The sequence below is a fragment of the Lissotriton vulgaris genome, chromosome 11 (assembly GCF_964263255.1).
Source record: "Lissotriton vulgaris chromosome 11, aLisVul1.2, whole genome shotgun sequence".
NCBI lineage: Eukaryota > Metazoa > Chordata > Amphibia > Caudata > Salamandridae > Lissotriton > Lissotriton vulgaris.
In genome coordinates this window covers 427,428,306-427,452,353 of record NC_141699.1, presented here as the reverse complement: position 1 = coordinate 427,452,353, position 24,048 = coordinate 427,428,306, and the positions used below count along the sequence as shown (strand labels likewise).

The 24,048-nt window shown below is 42.7% G+C and overlaps 1 protein-coding gene across 2 annotated transcripts in view; it reads right to left on the bottom strand.

Annotated features, from left to right (window-relative positions):
- Window positions 1–24,048, bottom strand: part of SLC23A2 (solute carrier family 23 member 2) — a 1,215,437-nt gene that overhangs the window by 365,281 nt on the left and 826,108 nt on the right. For both annotated transcript variants that reach the window (XM_086943514.1, XM_086943515.1), the window contains one exon: window positions 9,495–9,593. In XM_086943514.1, coding sequence (XP_086799640.1) covers window positions 9,495–9,593 — 99 coding nt within the window. The remainder of the gene's footprint in view (window positions 1–9,494; window positions 9,594–24,048) is intronic.

Genomic DNA, 24,048 nt, shown 5'->3' with positions numbered 1-24,048 from the left:
CACCAAAAGGCTTTAACCATGAAAGGAGAAACAGATTGAGATGCACTCCGAGGACGTCCCACACAAGGACTAAAGACCTTCTGCCAAACTTACCCCTGGGTAATAACTGTTGACCGAGTTGTACATCTAAACTCTGTGAGGTGAATAGTGTCCTAAACTGCACCTATGCTTAATTCATGCCTCTGCCACTGAGAAAAGGGGCCTAAAGCTACTAGGATCACAGAGTGGGGAGAGAATGCTGGAACAGGAAGATATAGTGCACCCAGAGATCCAACTCTGCACTTGCTAACATATTTGGGTTGTGCAGTATTTAGTTTTGTTGCCTGATTAAAATACTTGCTTTTACAAACAAGCATTGAAAATGCAATAGGTCTCGCCCTCATTTAAGTTAAAGCAATTCTGTTTGTAATTAGGTGGTTTTTCAGCTTTGCTTTAAATAGTGTTTTTCAAACTTTCACGTACATAACATGCATATGTATGCATCAGGAAGGCTACTGCCGGTAATTCAACCTTAGAAGCAAGTAGCTGTCATCCAGTAACCCTGAAGAACAGCATACCATACGGGGAGCTGTTACGCTTAAAAAGAAACTGCACATTAGATGAGGATTTTGAAAAGGCTTCACAAGAATCAATAGGAAGGTTTAAATCTAGGGGATATTCAGATGACACCCTACAAAAAGCATATGACAAAGCCTGTCATATCCCGAGATCCAGTTTATTGAAAGATTCAATCAGGAAAAGGGAAAATGAGGACAAAACTCCTCGCTTTATCACAACTTTTTCCAAAGATTCACAAACGATCCATCGAATCCTGGGCAGGCATTGGAATAATTTGAAAACAGATGGGATAATTGGCAAAGATCTGTCTTCCTACCCTGAAATAACATACAGAAGAAACAGATCTTTAAAAGATACTCTAATACATTGTCATTTTGACTCCATTCCAAGATCACCACGATCAGGGAACCTTACAGGGTTTTTCCCTAGTCACAACTGCATAGTCTGTCAGAGCAGTACGAAAGTAACCTCTTATGAAATACCAGAAACAGGCAGAGAAAGAAAAAACAATACATTTCTCACATGCACAAGTCCATTATGTGTATATTGTTAAGAATGCCCCTGCAAACTACATTACGTAGGCAGCTCAATCCATCCAGTAAAGAAAAAAACTTCTGGAACATGCAAGAGCAATCCAACACAACGACCCTAGTTACCCCGTTGCGAGACACTTTGCTTTAAAGCACAACAGTGATCGCAATCTTCTAAAATTCTTCTGCTTAGATCAAGTCCCCATGAAAGACCGGGGAGGAAACAGGGAGCTACAAATTAGGAGATTGGAGTCGAGATTCATTATAGATCTCCGTACCAAAAGTCCACATGGGTTGAACATTGGGAAGGAGTTGGCCGTGCACTTAGGCCAATAGACCAGCAGTAAAGTTTTTTATCTCTTTCTTCAGTAGACCTCATCCCATAGCCTATAATGATCCACAATTATATGATAATGCTCTTCCTTGCAAAAAGGTGACATCTGAGTATGATAGATATATGTAATTCAATCTGATCAGTTGATGAAACAAGTAATGTGGATGCATAAATTTAAGGACCACTAGCACAATTATGTTTGGTTAAGTATTGCCCATCCAGGGCTCAATAATAACAAAAAACTTTTTTGTTTGTCCAAAATGGCCAGAACGAATCAAAGTTTTAGGTAACTTCAAAATGGCAACTGTGAAACTTAAAAACAGTCTGTCCTTTGTGTTAATGAATTAGAGGTTGTAATTCAATTTGATCAGTTGATGAAATGAAGCAATGTGGATACACTTATTAATATATTATTAGCACAATCATGTTTGGTCAAAATTGCCCATCCAGGGCTTAATAACAATTTTTTCGTTTGTCCAAATTGACCAGACCTAATCGAAGTTTCAGGTAACTTCAAGATGGCCACCGCGAAACTTACAATTAGTCCTTCCTTTGTGTCAATTAACTGGAGGATGTGACGTCAACATGTAACTTTATTTAAACATGTAAGCTGACATTGTGTGAGTAACAGCAGACAAAGGCGCTATGCCGAAACGCGTCCTGTTTCTGATTTAAATAAATCTAATGAATTGGTGTAATTCGAATCACTGAGTGCCGTCCATTCTTTTACCGGAGTGAAAGAAGTTGTGAGCAGAATATATGTGTATGTATATATATATATATATATATATATATATATATATATATATATATATATATATATATATATATATATATATATATATGTTTATATATTCCAAATCCTGTTGTAGACGCCACGTCTTGAATCACGCGATGTAAAACAGGACACAGACCCAAATTTCGTGCTGGTTATTTCTTTATTTTGCCCAAGTGTCTGAGACGCGTTTCGCGGCGCGAACGCCGCTTGTTCACTCGACAATTTGTTTTTACCCAGAAGGCATTTTTAAAGTGGCAGTGCTTAAAACAGTGAATCACGTGGGGTCTACTCGCTATGGACATAGACAAAACACTACATGTGTCATACAATACTGACTCTTGTATATGTTAGGCTGTCGGTTGATGTAAAAATACTAGTAAAATACATTTTTATATTAGAATCAACCAATCACAAAGCATGATAATAAAATCTCTATCAGCTTTAGAAAAATCCATGTAAAATACACTGGCCCTAAAACACTTACATTGAGCCTGTACACATTTTGTCTATTTTCATTGGCGAAAAAACATACCTAAAGTGCTTAAATGTGCAAGTGATGTTAAAATCATTCCATTCGATCTTTCTATAATTTACAAAACCAAATAAATTAAATTCAATTAAGTTAAGCATTCCTGTTACCTTATATGATCCACAAATTCATTACTAATTATTACTCTTTTCATATGTATTTTTCATCATTTGCATATATTAAAAAAACAACTGCAATCTCTTTTTCATGAAATTATTTGTCAACCAGTATCATCTCAATTGCTCAAATCTTGTCCAAAATGCATAATCAATATGTCAATACCAGTGTTTATCTATCCCTTTGATACCAAATGTTTATACTTGATCTGATCTATAAATAATGTTTTAAAAAAAACATATTAAGATATTTACAAATATTTAAAATCATTTGTATCCAAACATTCTTCATATAAATATATACAATATTTACAACATAAAATACTTTTTTTTCTCCAGATGTCGTATACATATCCTATTATGTTTTAAAAGGGATATAAGATAATGCATTTGTATATGTTTTTTAACTGGTAATCTTATGAATTCATCTGGGCACATTACCTCAAAAAGTATCTAAACCAGACAAGTGTATAAATTTTCAGTTAGGTTCAATCCATTCGGATGTTTAGAATCTAACAATAAAATGTATCTGGTCTCCAGCTTCCTTAGTTTGTTCTCTCGATCACCTCCTCTTCTGTTGGGAGGGATTGCATCTATAAGGTAATAAGTCAAACCTTTATTGTTTGACCCATGGCATGCCTTAAAGTGTCGGGCCACCGGATATGTATTATCTGTGTTTGTTATGGCTCGAAGGTGCTGGAGTATCCGAACATGTGCTTGAAGTTTAGTAGAGCCCACGTAGTTTAACCCACATGGGCAAGTAAGCACATATACAGAGAATTCTGTCTTACAATTTAACATTTTATTTATAGTGTATGGTTTAGTCTTAAATGGACTGAGATATGTTTTCGTATTGATCCCATGTGTGCAAGCTTTGCATGAAGGACATTTTTTAAAACCTTTCAAATTTTGGAACCAAGCTGGTTTACTAATAATTTCTGGATCGGATACAACTAAGCAATCTCTCATTGAGGGACCTCTACTATATGTAATGGACACCCTCTGCGGTAGCAGGGGTCCTAATACTGGATCACTCAATAGTATGGGCCATTCATCTTGTATGATTTTCTGTATTGCCTTGTGTTGTTTGCTGTATCCTAGTATCAAACGAAAATTTTCATCATCCTCGTTTACCTGGCATTTGTGCTGTTCCTTGTCTTTTTTGTTGACCAATAAAGTTTCCCTATTCAATGATAATGTTTTGACAATGGCCCTGTCTATAACTTGTCTGGAGTAACCTCTGGCTAAGAACCGTTGTTTGCTCTGTTTTTAGGCCTGCTGTAATTCTTCCTGTGTACTGCATACCCTTTTTATCCTGAGCATTTCCCCATAGGGGATGCTGTTCACTAAGTGACATGGATGCGAACTAGAGGCATGTAACAGGGAGTTTCCCGCAGTCTTTTTATGGTGTAAAGTGGTTTGAAAAATGTTGTTATCAATATACACTTCTGTGTCTAGGAAACTAACCCTGGAATTGCTGATATCCGCAGTGAATCTCAAATTGAGATCATTGTTGTTCAGTTAACCAGAAACATTTCCGCTTCCCCTCTAGTTACGTGCCAAATTACAAACAGGTTGTCTATAAACCTCAGCCACAATTTGACATTAGTTGACATTATATCACCATGTATTCCACCAAGGACCAGCTTCTCCCATTTGCCCATATGCAGGCAAGCATAGCTCGGGGAGAAGCTGGCCCCCATGGCTACTCCCTGAATTTGACAGTACAAAAGATGATTAAACATGAATATGTTGTTATGTAGGCAAAATGTTATCATTGCCACCAGCATCTCACTATGTTGTTGATAAATAGGTTCTCTCTCTTTTAGGAAATATTCTACTGCTTGGATGCCGTCATCATGTTTTATATTGGTGTATACTGATGATACATCAATTGCCATCATAATGTATTCAGGGTTCCATTGAAAATTCTTTATTTTGTTTAGAAAGTCACTTACATAGGATGTTAATGATTTTACATAGTCTTGGAGGAAAAAGTCCACATATACTGATGTTTTTTCTAGGATACTATTCCTGACACTATTCCTGGACGTCCTGGTGGTTTTTTGCTGTCCTTGTGTATTTTAGGTATGAAATATATCGTGGGTACAGTAGGACTGTCATTTTTTAGATACTTGTACTCATTCTCACTTAGGAGTTTTTTGTTGCGCCAACCTGATAGCTTTTTGTAGTAGGCTTGATACATTTCTTTTAGTTTGCCAACATCAGTTTGTGAATAACATTGTCTGTCGTTTAATTGGCTCATGGCCTCCTTCATGTATTCGTCATGAGTCCACAGGACTATATTTCCTCCTTTATCACTATTTCGGATTATGACTTCTTTGTTGTTGCTCAATTTTTTCATCAATTGGAAATACTTATGGTCCTGATTGCGATGTTTTTGAATATTCGTGCTGGTTCCAATTTTTTTATTTAAATTTTAGATTTTTTTGGTGTATGTGTATGTGTGTATATATATATATATATATATATATATATATATATATACACACACACATATATATAAATGCATATGTATGTATATATATATATATATATATATATATATATATACATACATATATACACATACATATATATATATGTGTGTGTATATGTGTGCACGTAGAGATAGAGGTAGAGAATAGAGAGTAGTAGAAAGGTAGAGAGAGGTAGAGAATAGAGAGTAGAGAGTGTAGTAGAGTGTGTGTAGTAGTGTGTGTAGTAGAGAGTGTGTAGTAGAGAGTGTGTAGTAGAGTGTCTAGTAGAGAGTGTCTAGTAGAGAGTGTAGTGTAGAGAGTAGTGTAGAGAGTAGTGTAGAGAGTAGTGTAGGTAGTGTAGAGAGTGTAGTAGTGTGTAGTAGAGTGAGTAGTAGAGAGTGTGTAGTAGAGAGTGTGTAGTAGAGAGTGTGTAGTAGAGAGTGTCTAGTAGAGAGTGTAGTGTAGAGAGTAGTGTAGAGAGTAGTGTAGAGTGTAGTGTAGAGTGTAGTGTAGTGTGTAGTGTAGGTAGTGTAGAGTGTAGTAGTGTGTAGTAGAGTGAGTAGTAGAGAGTGTGTAGTAGAGAGTAGTCCAGAGTATTGAGTGTGTAGTAGAGTGTGTAGTAGAGAGTGTGTAGTAGAGAGAAGTATAGAGTGAGTAGTAGAGAGTAGTAGTGTGTAGTAGAGTATGTAGTAGAGTGTGTAGGAGAGTAGTAGAGTGTGTATGAGAGTAGTAGAGTGTGTAGTAGAGAGTGAGTAGCAGAGTGTGTAGTACAGAATGAGTAATAGAGTGTGTAGTAGAATGTGTGTAGTAGAATATGTGTAGTAGAGAGTGTGTAGTAGAGAGTAGTAGTGTGTAGTAGAGTGTGTAATATAGAGGGGAATGAGAGGGTCAAATGAGGCCGCTGGTGCGCACCAGGAGAACAGATAGATGGAGACAGATCAGGGCAGGCCTCAGGAACTCAAATGAGCATTGGAAGAAGCTACACCTTAAATTGGGACCAGATTAGCACAGCTCCTTGAAGTCCTACAGTACACCTGCTTGCTTTAGAAAGACATAACTGTTAGATGAATACATCTTCAGATCTGAATATGCGCCTGGCGAACACCAGAGGTTCTGGGTTGGTTGAGGGACTGGAAGTCCCGACCCCTCTGAGTATTATTACACATGTACCACCCACTATCCACCCGACATTCACCCGGGTAGGTTGGAGGGTTGCAAGATCCACTTTTTGTGCAGTTAGATAAAGCGCAAAGTTGACTCAATGGCATTAGAGCGCTTTACACAAGAACCATGCAATACATTTTTTTTAACATATAAGGGATAACTGATTTGCCCGGAATCACTGGATGTTGACTCGCCAAAGGCAGGACTCGGAATTTGTTCCTTGGTACCACAGCCCACAGCTCTAGGCACTAGAACGCATCTCTCCCATCTGGAAAAGCTCCCTAAGGATAATCCATGGAGTGGTATTCCGCAAGTGTAGATTTTCCGTACCTCTCTGCGTTACAGAGCTCTGACGGCGGGCAATGCGCAAAAGCGCTAGCTATTCAATGAGCAAAAAGCGCTAGTTATTCAATGCGCAAAAAGCGTCAGTTATTCCCTGTGCCGTGGTGCTCACACTTGCAGCGTATGCAGAGACCTGTGTGTCTCTAGCTCGGCTTATCATCCTTCCGAGGCCCACAAAAGGAGGGTTTTTACACGGAGTGACACTCGCACCCACTTGTGAGAGCGCTGCAGAGTTATGAGCCTGCTGCAGCATTCACACCATAGACGAGCGTTTAATAGTCGTGATATAATCGGGTCGCTTGTTGTCCCAAAGTATTTCTACAGGTTTCACCCCCTCTGAGCCAACCTGTGGCTTACAGTGGAGCTGAGGGAGCGGGTGGGGTTAGGGGGGGGTCATCAAAAGGCAGTTGATGGGGATTTGAAGGGCCCCCTCCTTTATTTTCATGTTAATGCTGCGCAGGGAGTGGGAAGTGAGGGTGGGGGCTGGAGGGAGGCAGCCCCTGGGAGAAGAAAAGCCAGGCAGGCAGGGGGTAACAAGCCGAGGGGAGGGGGCCGATTATTCATCGTTGGTAATCCCCCATACCAGCTCCCTGTCCTCGTCCCCTCTCTGAGGCACGGGGGTGTGGAGGGGGGTGAATGCGAGGGGCGGCACGCAGGTGGGGAGAGAGGGAAGAGAACACACACTCGGAGAGAGGGTGCAAGGTAGGGTCTGTTGTCACTCCTGGCACCTCCCCGTTGTTAGTATTTCAACCTGAAAACGCACTTTGTCAAGCATAACCTCCACAGACTTTTCACGCCAGTTCAGCACCCCTGGAACAATGCACCACGTAGAAGAGGTGTAAGATTGCTGTACTTGTACGCGAAGAGTCACACAGTAACAAGACATTAGTTGAATCGGCCCAGGCAAGAAGTGTACATGTTGTGCAATAAAAAAGTACAGTAGACCTCCTGAAAAGCGTGTGCACAATCTAATCAAAAGAACGAGTAGCTTCAACACTTCTGTAAAACATAGTATGCATGGTCCTTTGAGAAGTGCCAGTACAGAGAGACACATTGAAAGGAGGCTAGCCATGCAGCGTAGTTTTGTCGCTACCATGTTAAAAGTATAATAGCTCACAGAGGGTTAAACAGGGATGTCTGTTAAAAAAGAGTGGCAGGCAGGTAAAATGACAGTCTGACCTTACACGTCTACCAACTATTCTGAGAGGTTACGGGCACTATTTCCTACATCAGGGCTTTTGGGAAGTGCTGGTACTTATTCCTTGATCAAATAAAGCATAAAGATAGTCGATGTCTGTCTGTAACCACCCATTTAAATAGTATTGTTGTTGTAAATTAGCATTTTTGCTACTCACTTTGAATACACATCCCCTCCGCTTGCCATCTCCCTGCTAATCCTTCAACCGCAGGAGAAAAAGGAAACACCTCGGATCGTGTGGCCCTTGTAGATTATCAATAGCCTCAGTCTCATAAAATGTCATCCGAGTTCCCCTCCCATCTTCTCTTCATGCCTTAGTAGTGGATACAAACGCACGTAGTTCCCCTGTCACCCCCAAGCACACTTCAGTCATTGCCTGCCCGAATGGGCTTCACAGGGAGTGGGAAGTGAGGGTGGGGGCTTGAGGGAGGCAGCCCCTGAGAGAAGAAAAGCCAGACAGGCAGGGGGTAACAAGTCGAGGGGAGGGGGCCGATTATTCATCGCTGGTAATCCCAATCCCAGCTCCCCGTCCTCGCCCCCTCTCTGAGGCAAGGGGGTGTGGAGGGGGGTGAATTCGAGGGACAGCACGCAGACGGGGAGAGAGGGAAGAGAACAAGCACTCCCCATGATGTATAGTTTCTCTTTTTGTGCTGTCCCACTTGGACAGCCTGCTTTCCTTCTTAAGTAAAAGCTTTGCTATCTTTATGGGGCCATGTGTTTTGGTCCATAAAGATAACAAACCTTTTATGCCAACAGTAAGTCAGGGCAGTGAATCCAAGTGGGACGGCGAAAAGAGAAAAGAGTACGTCACACAGAGCTCTTTCCCAATGGACGGCCACCGTTTAGCATAAACGGTGATGCCGGCCAATGGGAAAGAGGGGCGGGGCTTAAAGTCCACTAGTGATTCTCCCTCAAGATCATAAGATCTCGCCAGCGAGACTGCGCATGCGCAGCCTACATAGGCTTCGACCTAAAAAGACAAGGACTGGGCTCGATGATGATATTGTGGGTCTTGTTTGATTGTTGAGCTCTTGCCCTACACGCTACATCCCCATGAAGCCTTGTACTTCTTGCCTCACTACCCTGAGACTCCAGTGCAGAAAATGTACTTGACCCAGTTTGCATAGCTGCAGCAGGGTGATCCCCAGTAGCAAAAGACTTCAACACCATGGTTAGGGCCTAGTAGGCCATGTCTGATCTGTGGCCCCTCCCACAGGCTCTGAAACTGGCACCATAAAAAATATTTTATACAAGTAGGTACCAAGAAAGGAGATGTTTTCCACCAAAGGGGTTCTGAGTGGCATAATTCTAATGTATCACTCACTGCCTAAAACATTCGGAACCTTTTAATGGACATCACAGTCACGGACACCTTGTCAACTACAGTGGAATAGATTCGCTGCTAGACAGCGCCTGGTAGGTAAATACATTGAACTTGTTGGCTGTGTTACTTTGTAAAGGGTACCTTTTCAGCCGTGCCACTTTCTGTGGTGTAGATGGCCATGAGTTCTGTGTCCTCGTTGTCCTGATCGCCACTGGGTGTGGCCCCTCCATTGATAACCACCTGATGACACAATAAATAGATACAATTAATTTCCGGAAAACACTCTAAAAACAGAGACTAAAGAAATATTTATCAATTCAACTTGTTGTCATCTCAGCACAATCCCTTCAAAATGCAGCATATGCAGAACTGGCTTTTAAACTGAAAGGTGATACAACAACTTCATCATTGCTAATATTAAAATGTAATAAAACAGCAATGGCAAAGGAGGTAGGCCTGCCCTTAGCAAGCTGCAGTAACAGTTATGTTTTGCTGGCAGCATAGGCCACGAAAATTAAGCGAAAAGTTTGAATTGCCTAGACATCACTGCCGTATGCCGGAGTTAAAAAATAATTACATTGAAAAAAATTAACCACTGCATGTAGTTTTAGTACAACAAAATGTCGTGTCAGGCAGGTGCACTCAGAACAAGCATAGACATGCTTTTTAGCTATACTCAATAGGAAAATAGGATTCTTATTAGGAAAAATAAAGTTTACTACTCGCTTTCAAAGACTATAATCTGCTGCAGTTTAAACACATAAGAATGACTAAAATAAAAATAAAACACAATAGAAAGGAAAAACAAGGGTAAAGTAATGTACTGAACCACTAACACTTAAACACACTTCTTTTAAGGCAGATATGCCTATGTGATCCTGGCAAAACATCTGTCACTCACAGTGGAAGATAGTAGTGAAGGAAGCAAGATGCCACTGTTCTGTATATTGTGGCCGGCAAAAGCGAAAAGTAAATAACAGTTGAACAGACCAATGGATTAATAGGGGTGAGTTTGAGGCCACTCTGTATTTATTTTACTTTATGAATTAATTACCAATTATTTTCCTTAAAAAGTAGTTCCTAACAGTTCGTGGACATAAAGACTACTGTCAGAAGGGCCATACACTTTAATTATTTCAGGAAACCAAATGAGCACTTGTCATTCTCAACATCCAATATCTACATAGGTATAATGTAAATGTCTTATCTTTTATATTGCAATTTAAGATTAAAAGTGCTTTAAAACAGCCTATCCCACAATATTAAGAGATATGGGTCTTCAAGCACAGCAAGACACATTAACCAGAATCACATAATGGGGCAGATTTGGACATCCACGGTTTGGATTCCGAACGCAGTATTATTAATATGGCGGTAGGCAATTTAAACTGGCTGTCATTCTGGCTGGATTCCAACTAGCTCAAGAAGCCTGTCGGGCTGTCGCAGACCAGCCCGTAATCACTATGGACGGCATTTACACCTTTGGGATTGCGATGTCGGTTTCCGACAGGCCTTCCATGTTGGGCTTATCGGAAGCCTGTCGGAAACCGACACGGGGGCCCCTGCCTAAACCCTGAGGCCTCCGGTTGGGGGCCACGTGGGCACCTATGGTGCCCAACTGTTAAACCCTGCACTGGGTGGCAAGCACCCAGGAGGTGCCTGCCACCCATTGCAGGGATGAACAGATCCTCCCATTTGTCTATGGAAGCTTGGGCTACGGCCGGTTTACGGCCGCAGCAAAGCTCCAATAGACAAATGGGAGTACGCAACCGCAACATGTGTAGTTGCATAGTAATTGAGGTGTTGGGAACGCCAACCGGAGGTCAGTCGGTTCCGAGAAGGTATAGGTCGAAGGCAACTTTAACTGACTTTGTAATGAGGCCCAATGTGTTCAAGCGCAGATAGTGCGTATTAAAAGCAGTTTATGCACAGTCACATATAACTCCTTCCTACAGTAAACTTTATCCAGAATAGTATTTAGTGTGAAAAGAAAATATGATATTTTAGAGAGGTTTTCATTTTAGTATATTTTATATAATGGCGATAACTCAAGTTATATGTAAAATATCTGGAAAACCACAAAACCAGAGCAGTAGAAAGCTTGGCTTACTTAAAGGGGTGAGGGGCGAAAAAAATGCAATTTTCAAAAGTTAACCTTCCATTCAGCAATTGCATCACACAGCTAAGCATTTATTCTGCCGAAAGGACTAGCAAAATATAGGACTTTCTACCTTTGCATGGGATTTATTTATTATAATCTTCCACCACAAAAAGACACTGTAAAAAATACTCAGCCTTGGTGGGAGAATCGCTGCTTTCACTCGCAATTCCTAATATTTACTATCCATTAAGAGTAAGGAATAGTGCTATGTGGAATTCCACCTCAAGATATGCATCAATATGGCACTCATTAATGCAATCTAGCCACCAACTCATGAAAAACAAACCCGAACAATGTATGTTTAGAGTCTCTAACAGATCGCATCATGGAATGACTACTGCTTGGACTGCAGAATCTCTAAACATAGTAGAAGTTCTGAAACTGAGAACTCTGCTGGGGAAATGCATGAAAAGCCACCCAAAACCAATTCTTTCACACTCGCCAACTAAAGCATTTCCTGAAATCCTCAGAGATGGTTGGCTCCTTACAGCAGTACATAGAGATTAAAACAGCTACACCTTATTATTTAAAAAGGAGATAGAAGTAACTTATATCTGTGATTAGCTAGGAATGGGTAAAGAAGAAAAAACACATAAGAAAGCCAACCCTTGCAGCAGCTCATACCCTACTCATGCTCAGCCGTTATGCAAAGAATTGTTCTTTGAACATCAAAGTCGATGGAAGTCTACTCGTGTCAGTCTCCTAGCACAAAGTAGATAGATCTTCAAGTCTTAGCAAGTACTCAGATTGATGAAGCCTCACTCTAAAAAGCCTCAAAGTCAGAACCAACATTGGGTCATCTCTAATTTGAACTATCAAAGCTTTACAGCTGGAGTTCCGGTAACACCAAAGCGATGATTTTCAGGAATAACTCCAACTTTTTGTGTCCTAGATGGTGGCCAGACAAATTGGGGACTCAACCAACACCAGTTAGAACTGCAAAAAACCTAGGAGTACTAACAGACACCAGACTCACTTTTGCGGATCAGGTGAATGCAGTGGCATTTTCCACTTTTTGACACTCTGGATCATTGAAAAGATGTTACACCTGCTACCCTAGGAAAGTAAACAAAAGGAATTAGTTACTTACCTGTACACTATAGTTCTCCAGCATTATCTTTCATAGATTCACATGCTTGTATCTTCCCCGTCGTCATGGTGGGAGTCTCACGGTAACAGAATGACCAAAGCAGTATCATAGAGAAGAAAACTGCATAGAAAAACCCCATAGGGACTGCAGTATTTGGTAACCAGACCTCCTCATTGTTTGGTCCAAAAAACAGCCAATAAGCATTGCTGCCCTGCCCTCACACTCCCCAGCAGAAGCTTCCTGCCTCAGATTTCCGTCCCCGATTGAGAGACATGGATAAATACCGAGAACAGGTTCTGCCTGAGAAACGGGGAGGTGGGCGGGCGCATGTGAATCTATGAAAGACAATACTGGAGAACTATAGTGTACAGGTAAGTAACTAATTCCTTCTCCAGTATTACATCTTTCATAGATTCACATGCTCACATGCTTGTATCAGAGTAGTAAGCAGTGCTCACAAAATATGCAGCGTTTCCAGGATAGAACCCAGAAGGAAGCTCTGCAGTAAAGCAATGTTAGAACATGATCTAAAATACACAAGTCAGATAGGAATATCAACCATATCCTCTAAAAAATATATTCTGTAAGTTCTTGAAAGAAACATAATAGAACAATCCATAACAATATTATACTATATATGCAGATATATATATATATATATGCAAACATATATCAATGTACTGTATAGAAAAATTAACAGATAATCAAATTATACCTTACTGAACTAGGCGTTTCAGAACAGCTTGTCCCACTGCCGTGTCCTCTTTCCACGCAGTGTCCAGACAGTAGTGCCTGGTAAATGAATGCACACTCTTCCACGTCGCTGCTCTGCAGATGTCGGGGAGCGACACTCGTGCGAACAAGACCATCGATGTCGCCATCTTCCTTGTGGAATGTGCATTCACTTTGGAAAAGAGTGGCTTTCCCGCTTTTTCATGACATTTCAAGATAGCCGATGAAATCCATCTGGCGATACTTAGTCTTGACAGAGGGAGGCCTCTCCTTTGTCCTTCAAATGCGATAAACAATTGCCTGCATTTGCGAAATGTCTTTGTTCGTTCAATGTAGAACTTCAAACATCTAGCAATGTCCAAAGAGGGTAATGCTATTTCTGCTTCAGATGAGGGATTGCTGAAAAAGGTAGGCAAAACAATAGGCTCGTTAAGGTGAAAAGACGTAGGGACTTTGTGTATGAACGTTGGATTTGTCCTTAATATAACCCTGTCCTGGCGAAATTGTAAAAAGGGCTCTTCCACTGAAAAGGCTTGATTTTCGCTAACCCTCCTTGCTGATGTTAGGGCAAGCAGCAGGGCTGTCTTCCACGATAGGAACTGTAAGTCTGTTTTGTGTATAGGCTCGAAAGGCGGCCTCATAAGTTGTGACAGGACTGTATTGAGGTGCCATGGCACTGGTGGGCACCGAATGGGCGGAAAAACTCGAAAAAGTCCTCTAATAAACTCCTTTATTAGCCTGGAAGACCAGAGAGATGGCTCGTTTGGCTTTCTCCTGAAGTGTGATATTGCTGCCAAGTGTACCTTCACCGAGGCATGTGACAGACCTGCCTTGGATAACGACAACAGGTAAGGTAGAATACCTTCGGGGTGTACTGTTAACGGGTGTAAGTTTTGACTGTCACACCAGTGGCAGAAACGAGTCCATTTTGCTGCATATGTCTTGTTGGTTGACATAGCTCTGGCTTGCGACAGAATATGTCTGTATTCCTGTGGAATGTTTAAGTCTTGGAATTCCCGCTCATGAGGTTCCATGCAGACAATTTTAGCGATTGTAAGTCCGGATGCAGAATCTGACCGTCTTTCATGGAAATGAGGTCCTGGAATGTCGGAAGCTGGACTTTGCTGCCCTTTGACATCTGTAGCAGTTCGAAAACCATGCCTGCCTCGGCCAGGCTGGTGCTATCAGTATGACATGACACGGTTCTAACCTCATTTTGCGAAGTACTCGCGGTATTAACGGAAACGGAGGGAACGCGTAGGCAAACCTTCCCGTCCAGTCCATGTGGAATGCATTTCCCCTGGAATCTTGCTGAGGGTACCTGGACGCAAACTGGACGCACTTTGAATTGTCTCTGGTTGCGAACAAGTCTAATGTGGGTGTGCCCCACCTTTGAAACAGTTTGTGAAGCTGAGTGTTGTGCAGTTCCCACTCGTGTGTCACGTCCGATGTGCGACTCAGGGCATCTGCCCGTGTGTTGAGGATGCCCTGTATATGTTGCACCTGAATTGAAATGAGGTAGTTTATCAGCCATTTCCAGATTCTTTGCGCCAACATCGACAGTTGTTTGGATCTTGTTCCACCCTGCTTTAGCAGATAAAACATAGTCGTGGTGCTGTCCGTTTGAATAAGCACTGACGAGTGTCGTATCCTGCGTAGGAAGGCTTGAAGCCCCAGAAACACAGCTTTGAGTTCTAACATGTTTATGTGAAGCTGTGCTTCCCAGTCTGACCAGAGGCCCTGAATCTCCAGCTCTTGAAGATGCGCGCCCCATCCTTGCAACGAGGCGTCCGTTGTCATCACGTAATCGTGATCTTGAGATACAAAGTTCAAGCCTTGATCCAAGTTCTTCTGAACCTTCCACCATGACATGGCCACCTTCATATGGTTCGTGATGGTAATCCGATCCTCGAAGGTTCCTTTGGACTGAACCCACTGCTCCTCCAGTTGTTCCAGCAAAGGTCTCATTCGAAGACGGCAATTTGGCACCAGTGGGATGCAGGATGATATCATCCCCAACATGGATTTGTACATTCTCACAGAAGTGAACCTTTTTGTCTGAAGGGTCGTTGCTAGACCCATTATCTTTCTCATTCGGACTTCGGAAGGATAAGCTTTCACTGCCTTGGTGCATATCCATGCCCCTAAGAAGTGGATGCCCTGGGCTGGAGTCAGCGAGGATTTCTCCAAGTTGGTCCTTAGTCCCAAGCGCTGAAATAGCCGAATGCAGCACTGAAGAGACCTTGTTGTTTCTCTGAATGATGGACCTGTCACCAGCCAGTCGTCCAGATATGGATAAATGTAATGCCCTTGCAATCTTAAATGGGCCGCCACCGGGGCCATGCATTTGGTAAACACCCTCGGGGCCGATTTGAGGCCGAATGGAAGGACCTTGAATTGAAAATGGCGACTCTCCATGATGAATCTTAAATATTTTCTGTGCTTCCGATGAATTGGAATATGGAGTACGCATCCATGAGATCCAAAGACGCCATGTAGTCTTTCTCCTTTAACATTTGGAGGATCTCTTGTAATGAGAGCATTCTGAAGGGAATCTTTTTTATGTATTGATTCAGATCCCTCAAATCCAATACCGGTCTCCATTTCAGGGTTTGTTTCTTTTTGATGAGGAAGAAATGCGAATAGAAGCCTTTCCCTCTGAGATGTTGCAGCACTTCTTCTATGGCTCCCTTTTGCAGAAGAGAGTGGACTTCCTTCTGCAACTCCTGACGATGTTGGTTGAGCCTGAGCACCGGGGGATGATCTGGTGGCATTTCTACAAATTCTAGGGTATGACGTCTAAAACCCATTTGTCCGATGTTATGGACATCCAGTTGTTGAAGTATTGAGACAGATAGTGGTCGTTTTCCAGGATCTGCTGTGTGGGGAGCGCCAGCCTGAAATCATTGACGTCTGTTACTGTTGATTCTTCCCTCTGGTGTTTGATTTGCTCCTAGACTGCTGCTGGTAAGAGGTGTTGGAGGGCCTGTACTGGGTGTTTGAATTGTATTGCCGATATCCCTGTTGGTTATAAGGCTGATATCTGTTCGTCTGATATGAGGATCTCTGATTGAATTGACCTCTTGCACCCCTTTTACGAAAGGACTGAAACCATCCTTGTTGAAGAAACCCCAGCGCTCTAGCAGTATCCATGTCAGATTTGATGCCTTGTGGCGCCTCGTCTATATGTTTCCCAAATAAATTTTCGCCATCAAATGGCATATCTACAATATTCGCCTGCACTTCCGGACGAAACGATGTTGCTTTAAGCCAACCTTGTCTGCGAAGCGAAACTGCCCCAGCCATCTGCCTGAAAGCCATAGATGAAACGTCCATGGCGATGTCAATTGATTCAGCAGCAGACTTTGCTCCGTCCTTGAGGGTAGCCGCCGCTTCCTCCTTCCTATCGTCTGGTAGCGCAGACAGTATGGGTGCCAGATCTGACCACATTTGCCTGTTGAAACGGCTAATAAGGGCCATAGCATTGGCTGCTTTAATATTAGAGGCTGCCATGACCGCAAACGTCTTACCGGCACCGTCCATTCTCCGTCCTTCTTTGTCTGGTGGCACCATGGAAGTAGCCACCGGGTTCTTTTAATTCCTCAGCGTCGCCTGCGTCACAACTGACTCCGGTCTGGGGTGTCCTATTAGACAGGCTGCAGCAGACTCTGGCGCTCTATACTTTTTTTCGATTCTTGGAACGGAAACCGCTATGGAAGCCGGTGTCTTTAAAATGTTTAGGCCCTCTTCCCAAACGTGAGGGATAATCGGTATCGATCGAGTTGATTTCCTGGCATCATCCTTGAAATCATACAAGAAACATTCTGTTTCTTTAACTTCCATATCCAAATTAAATCTCTTAGCCGCCTTCTCCATGATGTCATGGAACCCTCCGATGTCTTGAGGAGGAGAGGTGGATGGCAGCGGGGTAGGTGACGGGGCCGATGGCAAGATGTATTCATTCCATTCCTGCCCCGTAGCATCATGTACAAGCTCCCCTTCTTCAGGTTGATCATCCTCGTCGGATTCCGTTAGGTCATCCCTTATTGTTATCACTGGCGGTGATCTCACCCCCTGCTCCTGAGAGGTAGATTGTGTCATTGGAGGTTGCGATGAAGCCACCGGCGTAGACGATTGAGGGGCGTTTGCCTCCGGAAAACGACGGTAGTAATCGTTTATCATGAACCTGAGGTCAGATACAAGAGACACAGGTATGGAAACTGTCTCCTGTCGCTCTTCCTCTCGTGACTCCTCTTGTTGCTCTTCTTCCTCATTATAATCACATGTTTCCTGGAAAGACTCATATCTAGAAGACTGAGCTCTGTCCTTGAAGGAAAATACCTCTTCTTCATCTGTGTCCTGGCTCTTTATTTTGAGCTGTGAAGGGCTGTAGGCAGCACCTGAGGACTACTCTCCATCTGAGTCTTGTTCCAATAAAGAAGATGGTGGTAGAGGTGAAATCTGCGTCCATGATGTGAATTCCGCAGATTTGCTGATAGTCGCCGAACCCCTGGACGACTGAACTGACCGAATAGAAATCATAGTCTTCGACTGTGGCGATTTAAAAGCCTTTGCCGTTGAAAGTATGATTTTCGTCGACGGTGCCGTCGACGGTGCCGTTGGCACCAAAGCCGTCGTCGACGGGACCACCGTCGACGAGGCCCCCGTCGAGCCTTTCGTCGACGATGTCGTCGTCGACAGTCTCTTCGTCGACGGGATAATCTTACTCGTCGACGTTGTTGTCGTCGACGTTGTCGCCGTCGACGCTGCTTTAGATCCTATCGTCGACGGTGAAGTCGTCGACGGAGCTGAAGATTTTTTCACAGATTTTGAAGTAGAAGCTAGGGAACTGGTCGACGGAGCAGACCCTGTCCCTTTCGGACCTGACAGCTTCTTCAGAGGAGTAATAGGGAGAGAGGACGCTGCTTTCTCTTTAGATTTACTCTTCTTAGGCTCCACTTTCTCCTCAGAAATAGAGGCCTTTCTCTTTTTAGGTGTCATTTTAGAAGATTCCTCCCCAGAATCTGAGTCTGATGTGGCCTTCTTCTTCTGAAGCCATAACAGCAAACAAGCCTCTCTGTCTCTAAGAGTTTTGACAGAAAAGGTTCTACAATATTTACAATCCTTAGCAACATGCTTAGGATGAAGACAGTATAGGCAGTCCTTGTGTGAATCTTCAGAGTAAAGCCTGGCCTTCCCACAGGATCTGCAAGGCCTGAACAGCCTCTTTTTAGAGCTTTCAGCCATAATAAAGAAAATAGGTACACACAATACCTTAATCCAGTAGACAAGACAGTAGAAGTAAAAGGTCAATAGTTCACTCAGGAACAGTAAACTGAGCAGAGCTCAGGGAGACTCCTTTCTCACACGAAGGTGGTTGGAAATCTGAGGCAGGAAGCTTCTGCTGGGGAGTGTGAGGGCAGGGCAGCAATGCTGATTGGCTGTTTTTTGGACCAAACAATGAGGAGGTCTGGTTACCAAATACTACAGTCCCTATGGAGTTTTTCTATGCAGTTTTTGTTCTCTATGATACTGCTTTGGTCATTCTGTTACCGTGAGACTCCCACCATGACGACGGGGAAGATACAAGCATGTGAATCTATGAAAGATGTAATACTGGAGAATGGTAGTAACCTTCCTCATCCTATCAAAAGGGGATTATTGTAACTGTCTATATGTTAATATGCAGCAACAACATCGGAATACATTGCAACTCCTGCAAAATGCTGCAGCTAGACTGCTAAAAGGAATACCTACATTTAAGCCTGTACAAAATGAAATCCGAAATCTTCATTGGCTTCCCATTAGGCAATGTTTTAGATTCAAAGCTCTTTGCACTGCCTTTAAGGCACTATAGGACTGCGGTCCATGTCATCTCAGGCAGTGTTTTAGATGGTATGTTCCCAACAGAACTCTTCACTCCTCTTGAATGAAGATGGTAGTAGTTCCAAAATTCTAATAAGCTAACTAGAGCGGCAGAAGCTTTGTTATCTGTGCAGCCAAGGTCTGAAACCAACTCCCTCTTCACAAACTATCCTCTCCAGATTTTTTCTCTTTCAGGAAGGCACTGAAAACATGGCTCTTTATTAACTAGACTAATCCCACTTAATTCATTATTCCGTCCCTAAATGTTTCCGAGCTAGCGCGAGGACACCCTTGGGTAACCATTGCGCTTTATGAGTTAATTTAACATATCGTAACATCTCTACATTAATGGACAGATTTGTTAGGTTATGTTATATAATTTGTATATCTCACTAATCACCCGAGAGGGTTTTCAGGCTCTTGGACAGCTGTGTGGGTGTGAGGACCCCAAGGGGTTTATAAGAAGAGTCAGGACTTCAGCTTCTTGTGGAATTCCAAAAGTGAGAAGCACGCTCTGATGTGTTGAGGGAGATTGTTCCATGTCTTGGGAGCAATGTATGGGAATGAGAAGCCTATAGGTTTGCTTTTGTGGATGCATGGATTGTGCAACAGTTCGAGTGAGGTAGAGCGTAAACGTCTGGTTGGTGGGTGGGTGAAAGTGATGCAGTTGTTCAGGTATTCTGTTCCTGTGTTGTGTAGGGTTTGGATTGACTGCCCTTGTGCATGGGGATCCATTGGAGATTTTTGGCGTGCGGTGTGATGTGGGTGCGGCGTGGGAGGTCGAATCTGAGTCTTGCAACAGTGTCCTGGATAGTGAGGAGTCTATGTAGGAGTTGTTTGGAGATTCCTAGAGTAGTGCCATAATCCAATCTGCTGGTGAGGAGGGCTTGCATGACGGACTAATTGGTGTTTTGAGACAACCATTTGAATTTCTTTCGTAGCATCCATAGGATGTGGAAGCAGGAGGTGCACACCACGTTGACATAAGCTGTCGTATTGATTTTGTCGTCTGGAATGATCCCTAGATTTTCAACATGGCCTGTGGGTGTTGCTCCTAGCTGCGAAGGCCACCAGGTGGGTTGCCAAAGACCAGTAACTTTGTTGTGTTGGAGCTGAGCTGCAGGCAGTTGGTGATGTTGGTCCTGGTGGTGGTCTAGTTCATTAGGGAGAGGATGAGTTGGGCATAATCAGCATGGAAGATGAAGATGTGTTGTGATCAAATGCTATTGGCGAAAGGTGTTATGTATATGTGGGGCTGAGGGACGATCCCTGTGGGATTTCGCATATCAATCTCTTGGTCTTTGATGTGAAAGGTGACAGACTGACCCTTTGGGTTCTTCCAGTGAGGAAGGGACAGATCCATTTGAGAGTAATATAGTCTGTAGTCTGGTCTAAATCAAGCTGCAAAACGTATCTGGGAGTGAACTGCAAAGAACATAACTGACCAACTGTCAACAACCCTCACTATCTCCATGTGAGAATGAACTTTAAAAGTACCCTTGAACACAACCGTTTACCTTACAGAAGGCAGCTGGTAGTTCGTAAAATTTCTAATCAGCATCTTACACCTGTAATACAGCATCTTCATCTGCAAAACAGTATGTAATGGGGACAAAACTAAAAACAGCGGAAATAAAAAGATTAAATATGAATATATGGCATTATTAGTTCTGCAATTTTGGTTTCTTATGCTCACTCTGAGATTCCAAAGAGGGGGTGAAAGGCCGGTAGGTACGCCCTCTCTTTCCTGATTTGCACAAGCTAGTCTCTACCAAGTGTATTATCATCTGAGGATTTTTGTTTTAATATTTTATTTATACATTATAGCCCCCCTTTTTAGGTCTCGCAGAGAGACCTATTGCAGTCAAACCAGAAAGCTGAGTTCATGATGCGGATTTGTAGAAGTGCAGGTGCTCGTGAACGCGCTTCTATCCCCCTGCCTTCCTCTTCAAAGGCTCCCCTTACCATTTGCTCCTGCCTCCCCGCCCACTGCTTCACACTTCACGGCCGCCAGGCCGTGACTCGCATTTCTGCCCAGCCCCCCTCCTAGCGCAGCCTTGTTTAAGATGCTGTCAATAAAATTAATCTGTGGAAAGCTGCTAGCTACACGTTCTGTATTGTCACAATTTTGGTATTAAAAAGGCATCCATAGCAACTCCTAGTTTGCTTGTTTAACTTTACTTTTTGAGTTGGAAGTCAGCCCTATTACCCCCGCCACAGCAATGCCGTGAGCTTGTTGTTGCAGTGACTCCCATTTAAGTCCCACACTATTGTGCATAGTCCATTGTCCCCACGTTTCTGTGCACATTTCTATTCCGGTTTTCTGTGCCTAGTAATTTTTTTTTGTTTTTATCGTTTCAGTTACTCCTATTTTATCCGCACTTTCTGTGCACTTTCATTGCCGCTATTCTGTGCCTCATACGGACAGAGCCAACCTGCAGCCCCTTGGAGTCTGCTATTTTTTCCGTCATAGCAGATGCTGTGACCTGTGACCTCACATGCTCTCCACTCCTACTCCACTGCGACTGTCCCGGCAGGCACGCGCATTTAGAAATCCCATCTCTTCCTTCCACGTTTCTATAAAACGCGCTTTCATAGTCCGCACCTTCATTCAGTGGCCGCTCTCCCCGCGCCAAGCCTTTGAGGACACAGTGCTGCAGATCGCACCTCTCAGTCTTTCACCTATTCTGAACACTCCCAATGTGGAAGAGCTCTTTTCCCGCGACCACTACCCCCGAATCCCCCCTCCCCCATACAACCCCAGCCCGCAGCAGGAGGCTTATGCAGCATCGAGGCGCTCAGGTAGTGCAACTATCCTGCACAACCATAAGCACAGAAAAACATGTTCACTAGGGATCAGCGTTACTGAAAAACGCTGCTTCTTTATAATTCACCAGCAGTAAAGTAATCTTCAGGTCTCAACTTTAAAACACACAATACTAGCCATTTAATGCAATCCAAGCCCATACTTGTTTTTCTTTGCAATTCCTGATCATTTCACAAATAAAACACCTTTCTGGTAATAATTCAGCAGGAAAAAGCAAAGTGTGTTTCTAATGCAGAATTAACAGACTTTATCCCCAAATTTCCTCGCCACTGCAAACAAATGTTGCAAGTGGGAAATTCAAATATTGTGTTTTTGAGGTTTACACTCGCTTTATCAATTTCACTAAACAGTTTGCTAGTGCCTGTCCCTTGAGGGCACAGCAGGGCATCTAGTGGCCTGTTAACTATCCTCAGACTAGGACTTCAGACAGAACAGACCCCACAATAGAATTCCTAACTACCTGTTTACGGTCTTGTTTTCATAACCACATCACAGCCTTCATTTACAGGGCATGTATCCCGAAGGAGCAACTCCAAAAAGAAATTGGGTCTTCTCTGTAGAGGTACTTCTATAGGATTGCCATCTAAATGATTTTATTTAAGAAACATTTCTAATCATATAAAGAAAAAAAGAAGAAGATTGATTGGACCTCTGCCTGTAGATTGGTTACAAAACGTATAAAGGATTAATTAAAATAATGAAGATATAAAATGTTACTTGTTAAATGCAAGATGAAAACAGCAAGAAAAGGGAATAATCAAGTCTGGCTTAGAACCAGACAGGCAGACTTATACATCTGTCTGTTTAAATATTTCGACATGCTGCTAGAGAAACAGACAATGTCACTGAGTAATAGACTTTAAATCTAGTAGAGATCCATCAAATTACAGCTCTCCATTTTAACTTCTTGTATAGCAAGGGCCTCACAATTCTGACAGTGGTTCAAAGTTATCCCAACATCGTTTTTGTTAGCTCTGACTCACTTTCAGAGTTGGTGCAAACCAAGGGGAGGCGTGTTTAGCGTGTGGAAGTTGGGAGGCAGTGGAGGAGTAAGTCCATCAAATCAAACCAAATCAAATCAGCAAACTGGAAGATCTACCAAGCTAAATCAGTAAAATAAGAGATTTAGCAATTACTAAACTGGGACAGAATGTTCACCGTAAAAAAGGAGAGCATGCATATTTACAAAGTCTCTTTGCCCAGTACAAGTGGGCAGTGAGAGACATGATAGAGCATCAAGAAGAAAACAAGTTACTTACCTGTAACTACAGTTATCCAGTATTGGTATCTTTCATAGATTCACATGCCTGAATCATTCCCCGTCGTCGAGGCGGGAGTCCCACGGTAAATTATATATATATAGCAGTGCCTAAAAACCATTAGTAGTAGGCTAGAAAAGGATATAGGCCCAACTAGGCCCAAAACTTAGCAGCCTATCTACCTCATTATGTAAAAAGAACTGAAAAATGTAGCCTCAGCCAATCAGATAACCTCACCCTCTAGAACCTTCCCAGCCCAGGCAGTTCTCCTCAGATTTTCCCAGCACAAGTGAGAAGTAGCATCCATAATAAGAACTGCCCAGCCGGGGAGGAGGGTGGGTGCATGTGAATCTATGAAAGATACCAATACTGGATAACTGTAGTTACAGGTAAGTAACTTGTTTTCTTATCCAGTATTGGGGTATCTTTCATAGATTCACATGCCTGAATCAGAATAGCAAGCAGTAATAACCATAAATGTCGGTAGAGGAAGGTGGGAGACAATCCAAACCATTTATCCCCACACAACCTGGAAGGTACTAGAGCAATAACATATTTCAGTACATATGCATAATCATGACAATACCTTCATATAATATATATCTATATATAAAGCATTAAAACAGTATATTATGTAGCAATAGAAACAAGAAAACCATAAAAGGCTGACCTCAGTGAAGAAGATGTTGCAACACTGCTTCTCCCACTGACGTATCTTCATGTAGCACCGGCTGCAGGCAATAGTGCTTGGTAAAGGTATG